This window comes from Hirundo rustica, chromosome 14, assembly GCF_015227805.2.
Source record: "Hirundo rustica isolate bHirRus1 chromosome 14, bHirRus1.pri.v3, whole genome shotgun sequence".
NCBI classification, from domain to species: Eukaryota; Metazoa; Chordata; class Aves; order Passeriformes; family Hirundinidae; genus Hirundo; species Hirundo rustica.
The window spans coordinates 1246241-1259502 of NC_053463.1; the positions used below are offsets into that span (position 1 = coordinate 1246241).

The 13262-nt window shown below is 49.0% G+C and overlaps 1 protein-coding gene across 3 annotated transcripts in view; it reads left to right on the plus strand.

Moving 5' to 3' along the window:
- PWWP2A (PWWP domain containing 2A) overlaps nt 1–12305 on the plus strand; it is a 29276-nt gene extending 16971 nt beyond the window's left edge. For 2 of the 3 annotated variants that reach the window (XM_040078483.2, XM_058422507.1), the window contains exon 3: nt 4296–6894. Coding sequence is in view for 1 of the 3 variants with exons in the window: in XM_058422507.1 (XP_058278490.1) it covers nt 4296–4309 (14 nt within the window). In the remaining 2 variants the exon portion in view is untranslated. Of the gene's footprint in view, nt 1–4295; nt 6895–11441; nt 11525–12147 lie in introns of those variants that run through there. The other variant, XR_009208330.1, reaches the window with a different exon arrangement.
- Nucleotides 12306–13262: the final 957 nt, after the last annotated feature.

The window sequence follows — 13262 nt, forward strand, 5'->3', positions numbered from 1 at the left end:
TCCACCCCCCCAGCTGCTGCTGCTCTCGGTGACACCTTTGGATTTTGGTTCGAGCAGTTCCCTCCCTGGGGGTGTGAACACCCTGGCACTGTGCTCACAGTGGGGCTGTTTAGGTCAATTACATCCCTTGAACCTTTTCCCTTCTCTTCCCTGCTCACCCTCCTGGCATTTTTAGGCACCTGCTCTCGTTTGACCCATCTGTCTCTGATCTCCTTGTTAAGAACTGTTTGTGGTCATTTGGATGGGTTTTACCAAGCAGCAGCAATTCCTCCCAGGTCAGGAATACCTCTCATTATTGGGGTTTAATTGTTGGATCCTAATAGCATAGAGTCCTTATGATTTACTCATACATTTCAGTCTTCTGCATTACCTGGGACATGGATACAACCCAGACTGTCATTTAAATTAATTAATGTGGGTTTTTTTTCCTTAAATGTAACAGTGACACAAATGCCCCTGTGTGAACACGAGGCAGAGCAGCAGTTCCCAGGCACGGCAGTGGTGCCAGGGAGTTGGTGGCTGGTTTGCCATCCTGCTTTTTCCCTGCACAGCTTTGCTGTTGCTCCCAGATGAGGCAGTTTGGGAAACTCCCTGGAGCAGCACCTTAGTGCCAGGCACCAAGCACTGAGGAGAACTCGGATCCAGGGCTCCGTGTTTTCCACAGGAAAAAGCAATTTGTGTTCCTGGCAGGAGGTGGGAAGTGAGTGGTGCTGACAGACCAGGGCTTTCAGGCTTCACAAAACCTGAGCCAGCTTGCACATCCATGAGGGGATGGGAGCAAAAGGAAAAAAAAGGGGGGGAATAACCTGGAAAAGGTGACTCCCTGTGCTTGTGCCATGGGATGTGCCATCTTTGACCTGCTCTTCCTGCCTGCCCATGGCCTGAGGGGAGAACTTAGCAGCCTGCAGGTAGGAATTGGCTCAGGGAACAAATCAGGATCCCCTGGAGCAAGTTTGAATCCAGGCTTTGCTCCTTCAGTGTGAGAAGAAATGGATCTATGGGGTTTATTTGGGCTGTGTTTGACAAATTGCTTCCCAAATTGGGAGCAGGCGCATTTTGAACAGCTGACAGCTGTAATTCTGTTTCTATGCCAGTGTTTCCATCCCTCAGTGCAGAGGAGGAAGAGGAGTGTGGGAGCTGAGGATATTCCAGGTGTGTGAATCCCTGTGGGACAGGGGCAGAGGCACAGGGGAAGCTCTGCTGAGTTGCAGCTGGGACAGGAAATAATACTTAAACTGAGGCAGGGAGTTGAAATCAAGCACTGGAATATTGGTTGCATTTGTGATAGTGGAACCCTGGGTGTGTTTGTGCAATGGCAGGGTTTGAAAACCAATGGATCAGGCTGAGCTCCCAGGCCCAGAACAGCCAGGAGTGGGAGAGGACAGATGATGGATCTGTCCTGTCACTTTGTCATTAGCAAGGCTGATTTTGGAAAACCACAATATTTGTAAAAATATGTCTGTAACAGAGGATTCTGCCCTCTGTGTCCTGATTCCTGCAGGAATCACACCTGGAGTAATGCAGGTTTGATCTGAGGAAACCTGCACTGCCCCTTCTGCCAGGGGCCTCTGTGCAGCCTCCTGCAACTTGAAATCAGGTTGTTCTTTAGGAAAACACAGATCTAGGTCAGTTTTCATGTTTGTTTACAGATGTTTTGGATGTCAAATATGAATAAGGAATATTCTGCTACATGCCAGCATGTGCCGGGGATCTGTGCTTTGGGAGGCAAGTGCTTGTTCCCAGCACTGAGAGTCTGTGACAGAATCACAGCAAATTCAGGTGGCAGAATTGTTCTTGCTGTCCTTTAACAGGTGCACAGAGAGGGAGATGGGATCTTGCTTTGTCAGTAAAACAAGCAGATACAATTCCAAGCAAATAGTTGCGTAAATGCTAATTTAGCATCGTTTTTTATTTAGTAATGTGTAGGATTTTTGTTTGGCTTTAGGAAATGCTGGGTTTAATTGCACCTCTTCCATGTTTCAGGATTTTAAAGTACGTGGTGCCAGTTTGGGTACTTAGTAGCTCTGGTGAAAAGGAACTAAAGCCACAAAAATCATTTTTAAAAGAATTGTAGTTAGTTTAGTTAGAAGTTTAGTTAAAGAAAAAAAAAAAAACAAGTCTTTCCTCGAGGTATTTCAAGTGTTGAGGGATTTAGGTATAATCTCTTATGATACATTTATATGGAAAAAACTGGGTTGGACCATGTCTTGATACTGTGTCATATATTTCAGGGAATTAAGCACATAAAGGGAAGAATGTGTTGCTGCTCTTTGTTTGGCTGGTGGCTGAAGTCCTGCTGCTGGAGGCTGTAAAAGAAGGGAACAGTTCTTGCTTTTAGTAGTTCATCATCTGGGAGGGCAGCCTGGTTTCCCTCTTCTCCACTGGCTACAAATGGAATCTGTAGCAGGAAAATAGGAGTTTTGTCCTTCTGTTCCATAGCTTTACACAGACCCTGCATTATCCCCCAGGAAGGTGCATAAATGTTACTGTAACTATTTAAATTTGGGCTCCTGGCCTTGAGGTTTAATCCCTGATGGGATGTGCTGCTATTTTTGCTTCCCTTGTCCTTCTGCGGTGTCTTTTCCCACCCTCCACGGCTGCCTGGTGTCCTTCTGCTTTTCCTTTGGAGATAGAAGCCAGGACTTTCAAAGGCAGCGATTCTTTTTGGACAGCAGGGAATAAAGGGATTGAGAAAATGTTCCCATTGAAAAATCAGAGTCCCCGTGGCAGTGCTGGCAGGAAAAGGCCGTGTGAGCTGAGTTCAGTGGGACAGGCAGGGAAGGCCTGAGTTGTGCCAGTGTCTGTCCTGAGACACATTCTTACCTCATTCCTGGGGCAGTCCTTAGCATGGCTCCAGAGAGAAGGGGCTGGAGCCCCAGGAGAGGCTGAGGGAGCTGGGGAGGGGCTGAGCCTGGAGAAAAGGAGGCTCAGGAGGAACCTTGTGGCTCTGCACAAGCCCCTGACAGGAGGGGACAGCCGGGGGGGTCGGGCTGTGCTCCCAGGGAACAGGGACAGGAGGAGAGGGAACGGCCTCAGCCTGGGCCAGGGGAGGCTCAGCTCGGACAGCAGCAGGAATTTCCCCATGGAAAGGGAGCTCAGGCACTGGAAGTGCCCAGGGAGGTTTGGATCCCCATCCCTGGAGTGTCCCAGGAAGGGCTGGAGGTGGCACTGAGTGCTCTGGGCTGGGGACAAGGTGGGGATGGGGCACAGCTGGCACTCAGTGGTCTGGGAGGGCTTTCCCACTCTGGGATCTGTGTGATCCTGGGATTCTGTGTGATCCTGCCTCCAGCAGTTGAATGGAGCTGCTTCGAGGCAGAGTCCAGCCTGTGAGCTCACTGGAGATCCCGGGAGAGCCGAGCCCTCAGCCAGGCTGAGCTGCCACTGCCCCACAGACCACGGGTCCCACGTGGAGGAGTGACCCACGGATCCCCCCTGGAATGAGTGATGAACAGGCAATGGGCTGCACTCGGGAGGGCCAGGGGGTTCAGTGGCACAGACACAGCTGACACAGGCAGGCAGGTTTTCAGTCACTGGATCTGGGAGCACTATCTCCATGGAATCCCAGAATCTCAGACTGGTTTGGGTTGGGAGGACCTTAAAGCCCATCCAGCACCACCTCTGCCATGGGCAGGGACACCTGTCACTGTCCCAGGCTGCTCCAAGCCTTGTCCAACCCGGCCTTGGGCCAGCCACAGCTTCTCTGGACAACCTGTGCCAGGGTCTCCCCCTGCTCCCAGTAAGAACTGGTGGCTGACTGGTGATGGTTCGTGCAGGGCTCAGCACTTGGGCTGTTCCTGGCTGCTTTAGCAGGATTTATTCCCGTTCTCTGCAGTAAATGGGAAAACAGAGGCAGCCATGGGGAAGAAGCACCATTAGCAGGTTGATAGCTCCCTGCTCCCTCAGGCACTCGGCTCTCGTGTGTGGAAGGGCACTGCAGGGTCAGATTTAGCTTTGTGTTGTGAGCTGCCATCAATGTATAGATTTTGTGAATTAATCTCCCTGCTTCCTGAGCTGTCTTTAAATGTCTTTTACAATTGGAATTCTCTCTGGATGCTGAAATGGGGTGAGATGTAACAGATTGCTATGGTGGCTCCTCCTCAAACCCCAGCCCCCGGAGGAGTTTGCTCACTTGTGTCTGTCTTGTGATAATGTCAATCTATTTTTTGTCTTCTGCACACGACGCACAAAGCAGGTGAGCCAGTAACTTTTCTGGCCACCTCAGCTTTTGCTTTACCTACTTTTGCAATATGTACTGGAAGACATTTAACCATGTTCCCTTTCTCTCCCCTTTTCAGCTCAGAGACACTAATGACCCGCTGTTTTTATGGAACCTCACTACACTGCCACGAAGAGCACCAGCTCATCAGGACTGAGAGAAATCTGAGACTGACTTGTCCTATTTTTCCTCTGAAATCTTCACCAAGTAGTAAACATTTTTTTTGAAGGGGAAAGGGGGTAAAAGATGTTAAAGCTCCCCCTCGCACCGTTAGGGCACCTGTACCTAATGTACATTTTCCTTAAAATTTCAAAAGATGTTAGGAAATATTTTATAAAACTTTTTTGCAATAAATGACGCATGAAATTACGAAAGACTCTATGACACTTACATGCAAGGAACCACTTGAATTATTAGGATGAAGACTCACTGCAGATAACTGGGGTTTTTGTAATGTGACAGTCACGTTTGTATGTTTTGAGAGGTGCCAGTGACGGAGCCAATTTGCCTGGGAAGTTGACTGTAACTTTTGAACTTTTCTTTTAATTCTTGACTTTAGCATTGCAATTTTCCATTCTCTGAGGCTTAGTTAGTATTTAGTGCAGGTGTTAGCAGAGCTGTGATCTGTGATCAAAGCATGTCCAAACCCAGTTGTATTGTGAAATATGAACAGTCCTGTTATTGAGACCAACATTTCCCATAGAGGTGATGGAAAGGACAGTGACCACAAACTCCATGGATCTCTGTTTTATGGGAAAGCTCCTTCTGTGTGAATATGGTTGCATTTTATTTATGCTATTGTAACACTTTGGGAATTGAGGGTTGTGAAGTAGCCTTGAGAGGGGCTACAATGCAGGGAGCAGCGTTTTGCTTCTAATCCTATAACAGGATGGGAATCATGAATGGAGAGTGATTCAATGGGATGGCATTTCTATTTCAAATCATGGGTTATTTTTTCCTTTTGACATAAATATTTTTCAGATAGGTAACTGGTAGAGAGCAAAGGTTTTATTAGAGTTTCTGATGGTTGTTGATCTGAGTTGCGTTGACTTCTTTGAAAAGCTGTAAATCAAAAAAAAAAAAAGAAACTCACTGGGTTTTATCCATTTTTATTCCCCTCCCACAAAGGTCTTGGGTGAGACTGACTTTGGTGGAGCTTGGGAATGCTGGACACGCTGCTGAAATCTTGAGTTATTAAATATTAATTTATTTGTCACTAATTATTTCCATTGTGTGCACACTGTCTCGGCAGAACCATTTCTTTAAAGTTCTTAGCAGGGGATTTATTGTGCAACCTGGGAAAATAAATATTTGTTTTGAAGAGATGAAAATGTGCACATAATCTACTAAAAGTCAAATTTCTGTTTCTATAGAGATGAAAGGACTTGTAGGAAACTCTTTTCCTCCTTACTGATATCCTGATTCAATTGGAGAAAACAGAATGTCTTTGTCTGGATCGTTTAAAACCAGAGGGACTTTTCCAAGGGGCCTCTGGGTCAGCACAAAGACAATTTCTTCGTGTCTGGAGCCTGAATGAACCACATAAAATTTGAAGTTAGGACAACTCTGTCATTGGCAACAGGTTTATACTTGTTAAACAATCGGAGAGGGGGAAGTGACAGGCTGGGACAGGCCCCCAAACCCCAGCCAGGCCCATCAGGGATTCACACACTGAGTGTGTGGCAGCTCGTGCTTTTTGCTGGTTCAGTGTCTGCTTTTCAGAGCTAAATTCTTTATTTATAAATGCAGAAATTGAATATTCACTACCTACTTTTTAAAAGCAGGCTGCACAGTGCTGTGCAGTGCATTCGAGTAGTACCATTTGCCATAAGGGTTACATCATAAAGTACAAACTTTTTTTTAGAATTTGGATGAATATTTGTTCTACAGTGCTTTTCCTTTCCACCAGTGGAAGAGGCCCAGCAGTCTGGTCCTGCTCAAGGCCTGGGATGTGACTAGAACTGAAAGATTGAGACATGTGAATGAGGAAAGGGGTGACTTGGTGCCGGGTCCGTGCCAGCCTTTCACCTCCGCTCGGATTGACACTGGATGGGGGCTTGGCCTAATCAGGTACATTTTCCCCCACCCTCCCCAAAAAAAACCAAACAGAAAAGCCACCAAACCACACGGCACAAACCCGTTTCTGCTCAGGAAAAAGGCCCGGGGCCGTGGTGGCAGGGTTGTTGCACATGGGATTGAGGAGTGCCTGCTGTTGTTTTGGAAGCCGGTAGTGCCTGGCTGTGCCCCCGGATCCCCCAGGGCTCTCCTCCCCTCCTCTCCCCTCCCTGAGCACAGCAGCTGAAGCAGGAGGGATTAACCCAAGGGATGCAGGTGTGCACTGGAGAATATGGGTATAGAGCAAATAGCATCCAAGGGAGCTCATGTCTGCCTTGCTTTTCCCAGCATTGCGTTGGAAACCACATTTTCATTTGGAAATGAAATTGTCAGGGATATTCTAATGAGAGAGAGTGACAGTAATGTATTGCTTTTCACTTTTTTGCTTTAGTTGCTTAATATTTAAGCTTTGCTCCGTGCTACCTTCTTGTCTGTATATTGAATGGTCACTATGCCTCTTTCATTTTGTAGACTTGAATGAGGAAAATCTGATTCACCCTTTAAGGTTTGCTGAGAAGTAAAAATGATAAAGAATGTTGTGTAACATTTATTCAAATAAAGCCTTGATTTTTTTCAGTGCTCTTTTAAAGGGAAATAATGTCTTGATGTCTTTAACTTTCTTGCTTTATTAGTCTTTGAACCCAAAGCCTTTGATTTATGTCAGAAGTGTGTTTTTCTGGATGAAACAAAGATTAAACTGAGGTTGCTGGTCCGCTGCTGGAATTCCATCACGTGGACAAGTCTCTACCTAACCTCACCTTTCACCACAGTGGCTGAAAGATCCCAAGCCTTGCTCAGCCAGCTGGATGCTTCCCAAAGCAGTAGGAAAAATTGTAATTAGCAAGAAAAGATGGTGTGGTAGAGACAGATCCAAGGAAACCCTGGTGGCTCTGCCACAGTCCCAGGAGGAGGAGGGGATGCCACGGGAAGGGATTCCTGCCCTGGCACACACAGCCTTTGGGCTGGTTTTTATGGAGTTCTCAGAGTTTCAGACAAGTCTTGCCCTCACAGGTAAGTGTACAGGGGAATTTCTCTATGCAGGGAGGAATTGCCTTGTCCTGAGCTGTGTTTCCTTGTCCTGGAGCAGGGATCAGGTGGTGCTGGAGGGGTAATTTCTGTTCCAGAGCTCCATCCCACTGTGCTCAAAGGAGGGCCATGCCAGCAGGTATTTTTCCAGAGTATCTGGTGGTGCTGGGTTGGTGCTTGGACTTGGTGATCTGAAAGGTTCTTTTTCAGGCTTAGTGGTTCCATGATTCTATGGAATGGCAGACTCTGGAACTGCACATTCCCATCAAGTAGAAGGCAGCATTTATACACGTTTTTTCAACTTGCAATTTTGGTACAGTAAAGAAAGATTCCCTAAGATGAGTTGAGCTCCTAGGCTAAACAAAAATTAAGCTGTTTGAGTAAACTTGATTTCTAGGAAGTTCTGATTTCCAGGAAGCATTGGTGGTTTTATGGCACAGGGTGTTTTTATGGCACAGAGGATGCCAGGAGCTGGTGGCTCACCCAGAGGTACTAACCCTGCTGGGAAGGGGTTGTTGCAGTGACCTGTTGTCGATAATGAGGAGTTTTCCCCCAAAATCGAATTAACTGTGCCGTGGTGCTGTTGGCTCAGCCAGGGATGCTTTGAGACGCTGTGACAAGCACCCACATCTGGCTGTGGCCCCAGCACAGCTCCAGCAGATGGTTTTCTTCCCTTCATGGTTGTTTCTCATTCTGTCGGGATTACAGCAACTCCCATCCCCTTTCTCTCATTATTCCTTGAGCCTTGCAGCAGTTCCTCTTGAATTGGCGATCCTCATTAGGCTGGGAAATCCTGCTGAAATGTAATTGCTCGCTAATGGCTTTTCCTTTGTGACACGGAGTTGGCAGCAGCGCTGAGGGGACGGAGCCGCGAGAGGGGCTGGCCGGGCAGATTTGAGAGCTCTGCAATTACTCCATGGATTAATCCTCACTCCAGTGGCTGGCAAAGGGATAAAGGTGACCCGAGGCCCACACGAGGCCCCTCTAATGGCTTTTGCTGCCGCCCCCGAGCATCAAAAGGGCGACGTTTAATGCAGACAAAAGTGCGGCTCTGGCGCGAGGCGTTTGGAGAGATTCCCGTGCGAAGTGTGAGGGATCAGGGTTTAGATCTTGCAGGGTGAGACCAACAGGGACATCGCTGAAGGGCTCGGTGACGGTGACGCTGTGAATTCACAGTCACACACCGCCTCTTGGGGAACGTTCTGGCTGAGGCCGCTCGGCCCTGCCCGAGGCCGGCCTGGGCCTGAGGAGCTCCCGGTTCCCCCGGGGCTCCCTGGGCTCGTCTGCCTCACTGAGGGGCAGGTTTGCACGGAGCGGCCTCGCTGGGCTTGAGGACTTTGTGGAAAGCCGGGAATGCCGCAGGCTGGGAGGGTTCCGTGGCAGGTGAGGTGTGGTTGGGTGCTCAGAGCCTGCGGCACTTCGGGAAGGGCTCGTCCCTCTGCTCCAAGGGAAGCCAGGGCTGAGCCCCTCGGGGCAGAAGCGAGCCCTTGGCACCAACTCCCCCTCGCTGCCGTGGGTTTGTGTCCTCCTCCCTCGTCCTTGCTCCAGCTGCTGTGGGATTTGTTCTCCTTGTCGCGTTCTGCAGGCAGAGCAGGGAGCCAGGAAAAGGCTGCTGTTGTTTGCTGGGTCATACTGAGGGTTTTATTCATATTCCATATCCGGCTTTTATGGTTCTGCTCCTGCTTTTCCCTTGAGTGTCTCTCTGCTCTTTGTTTTGTCTTCCTTGATGGGTTTGCAGCAGAGCCATGGGTGCTCCATGCTCAGCAGACTGGAAACCCCTGCAGAAGTTTTTGGCATGGTCTGTATTTGGGGCAAATATTCCAAGGCCAGGAGGGGTAGTTCTAATTTTGAAATCCAGATTTTCAGCTGAGCTCTGCATCTTAAGAGCTTGGGGACTGGAATTTCTGACTCTGGTTGTCTTGGTCATTAAATATTAAGTGAGGCTGTTCCTGCCGGAGGGTTCATCCGAACACTGAAGGCTCTGAGCTGTCAGGGAAAGGGCTTGGGGGCTCCAGAGTGTTCAAGGGATGGACATTGGACCATGCTAAGGATAAGAGCCCAGGAATACTGACACTGCTCAGATGGATGTGGATGATGCTTCTGTGATTCATTCACTTGGCTGTGGTTGCCTTTAAAAATGCAGCATTGGGCATGAGCTGTGAGAGCAGAATTAGGGGGGTTGGACTTCACACCCCTCTGCATTAACACTGCAGGATCCTGTCAGGAGCCATCAGCTGCATCTTGGCTTGGAAAACTTGCTGCTGGCTCCAGGTTCCAAGGCCTCAGCTGCATTCCAGCTGGGAGCAGGGACACAAATGTGTTGGGGCACAGCGAGAGCTGTCACTTCAAGGGCAGTTCAGGGCTGGAGCCACAGGCAGGAAATCTGTGAGCTCCCAGCCTCCTCCTTTCCCTAAGTTCCAAATACTGCAATTCTTCCTCCCTCAGACAGAGAAGTGCCCCACGATGGAGGGTCACAGCCAAAGGAGCTCATGGAAAAAGGACAAATGCAATTAGAAAAGCCCAGGCCCCGCTGCATCCCCAGGGACCTTGCTGGGCACTCGCCAGCACCACTCAGGAATACACTTAGGAAGCTCTTCCCGCAGCCACCGCCCAGACGAGATAACAGCATTTCCCCTTCTTCCTGCTGTCCCTGTTCCTGCCATCCCTGTTCCCTGGAGTGTCTGCAGGGAGGGGTTGCTGCAGTTCACTGGCCAGAGGCAGGAACAAAACCCACTGACCAACGGGTGCTTATCCCAGAGCAGGCACGGCTCCCTGCTGGATCCTTGCCAGCTCCGTGGCTGCCGGGGGGTCAGTTCTGGTCAGCAGCTGCTCCTGGAGCCTGACACTCTCCCAGACACTGCCCAGAGCCCATGGACACCAGGCAGGGAGTCCTGGGAACCAGGAGCAGAGCACTGGGCCCAGCCAGGCCAGGATATGCAAACCTAATCCTGCTGCATCCATTTAGGGAACACAGGATTTGTAAACTGTCTCCTTGAGAAGCAGTGGGGGAGAAATGTGCAGTTCTAGGGGCTTCAGGCTGCAGCTGCAGATGGTTGCCAATTGGGAGATTCCCACTGAATGTGCAGAATCAGGAAAAAAGGGGTTTATTTTAATTTTTCAGTTGATTTAGAGCCTTTAATCTTTGTCAGGGTAGGCAGTGATGCCTCTGGCTTAGTGCCACAGTTCCTGTGCCAAGGGCTGCCCAGAGCCCCCCCAGCAGTCACAGCCCTGCCCGGGTGGGAAAAATGAAGTTGCTGAGCAAGAAAATGTTGGGATCCATCCAAAGAGGGAAAGCTTGTGAATGAGCAACGTATGAATGCTGCGCATTAAATGTGCCCCAGCACATCTTTGCCCATGTTGGAGAGGAGGCACTGGGATATAATTGGTTCTTGGCTGTAGCAGTAATCCCTTGGGAATAACACAGCTAATTAAAGCCGAGGAACTGGTAACCAGCAGCTTCTCCTCTCTCCCTGGCTGGGGCTGTGCTCATCAGGGGCAGGTAGATCCCAGGAAGTTTCGTGCTAATCGAGGAGAGAGGGATTGGGCTTCAAAGCTCAGTGCTTTGTCAAACCCTAAATATCTCAAGGGATGAGCTCGGGGGGATTTGGATCCTGCAGGGCAGGAGGGATCGGCTGTGCTGGAAGGTGTTCCTGGTCTCTGGAAGGTGTTCCTGGTCTCTGGAAGGTGTTCCTGGTCAATGGAAGGTGTCCCTGGTCAATGGAAGGTATCCTTGCCCATGGCAGGGAGTGGGACTGGATGAGCTTTAATGTCCCTTCCAGCCCAAATTATCCTGGCAATCCGTGATTCTAAACCTCAGCCCATCAGCAGCCAAAGGAATTAAAGTCTCTGAGGGGACAAACAGAGAAGTGAGGGAGAGCCTCTGCATAAAACAGAGACAAATCCCAGTGTCAGTTCTGGTGCCCAAAAATGGAAGGTCTGAGCCACAAGTGTTAGAGAAATCCTGGAGAAAGTTCTTTGTAGGGAGAGACTTAACCCATCCCACAGACAGGACCAACATTCCCTTTATTTCTGTGCAAACACCTCAGGAGAAAGGGCAGGCACTGAAAGGTTTTGTGTTTGGCAGGCAAAGGAAGGAGGAACAAAGGTGGGAGCTGAGGATGGACAACTGCAGCTGGAACAGAGAGGCACGTGCTGGTTACCAGGAGGGTGAGTAACTGTTGGAACAGTTGAGCTGTTTGGCCTAAGAGCACTTATATTTAAAAGATTGTGTTTTGTGAAACAGTTTTTTCCTATTAGAGGTTGTAAATCCAACATGTGTGACTCAAAACTCCCTGGCGCTCCCTGAGTTGTGGCCAGTGGCACCAGGTGGAGGCACCAGTTATTTTACTGGTGGCAGCTGTGAGGATTAGTTTAGACACAAAAAACCACTTAAAAATCAAAAGCAAGATGCTTGCACTTGTTCAGGATTCGGACAACGCAAAAGGACTTCCAGGCAATTAATTGCAATTTTGCCTAGAGGAGAACTTGCTGTGGTGGCAGGTAACACCTGCCAGAGGTTTCTGGTCCAGCTGGAGAGTGGCTGAGGAGGGAGGGATGACCTGGAGGTTTGAGCCTTCAGTACCAGCATGCCCAATTCCCAGTGACTTTCACACAATCCAATTAAATTACAAACACTAATCAGCTGCAGCCCTGCTCCCTCTGCCCTTCCTTCCATTGGAAAACCCCAGGTGCACATCAGGCACCCTGCAGGGGAGTTGCACAATGATTTGATGATGTGTTTGCACAGCAGGTAGGAAATTCAAAAGCTTTGTTGTGTTTGTGTTTCCCAGAAATTCCCCAGTCTCCAGCTGAGAAGGAATATTTGCAGCTCCCCAGGCCTTCAAAGGGGTGAAGCAGGAACAGAGTGGAAGGACAGAATTGTCCCTGAACCCCTGGAGCACAGGTTGGAAAAGGCCACTGGTGTAACTGGGCACAAGAGCCACCCACGGGTGAGTGACGCTGCACACAGTGTGGGTAGGGACAGATACCGACAGAGCAGAGCAAGGAAATTTAAAAGAATTTAAAACGTTTAAAATTCAAAGCATCCAGGGTGGTTCCAAAGTGTTTCCATTTTTGTACATGCCAGGGGTGTGCTGGGATGTTGCAGGTGAGCGGGACCAGGGTGGTGCAGGGCTGGTGCTGGGCCCTGAGCAGCCCCCGGCACCCCCTGAGCTCAGCCCAGCCCTGCCCAGGGCTCCCTGCAGCAGCCTGGGCACCTTTGCTCTGCAGTGCTGCAGGTTTTAGGGAACATCATTAACATTTCTACTAATCCCAAGCCACTGAGCCTTCCCTGCAGAGCTCAGCTCAGGCAGCAGAGGTTTCACAGCTCATCCGACCCCAGGCCCAGCTCTAAACCAAAACTGAACTAAAAATGCAGCAGGACGGAGTTTAACAATCAAAAAGACTCTGCACAGCTGTAGAGACAAAAATGACATTAAAGCACCAAACCTGCTGTGCCTGGAAAGGTTTTTCCTTTCAGTGAAAGGCTGGAGCTCCTGAATTTCAGACACACAGAGACTTCCTGAAATGAATTGGAGATGACACCCAATAGCCAAGGCAGCCACTGCTAATTATTTAATTAAATTATGTACTGAAATCTGCATGGAGACAACTGCAGAATCTGCCTCCAATTAATCACTTCAGCACTGATAAAACCCAGGTGAGCAGGAATTACAGAAGGCACCTTCTCCCAAACCTGAATGAACCACCACAAGAGAACATACAAATATATATACATACATTTATATTATTTATATTTGTATCATGGTCTGGTTTGGGCTGAAGGGACCTCAGAGATCATCTCATTCTAGAAATACTTCTAAGTCCTCAAGGTCCAGTTACTGTGGAAACCTCCTGCAATCAACTCCTGTGGATCCCTGCAATATCAATGGGTCTCAGACAAGCA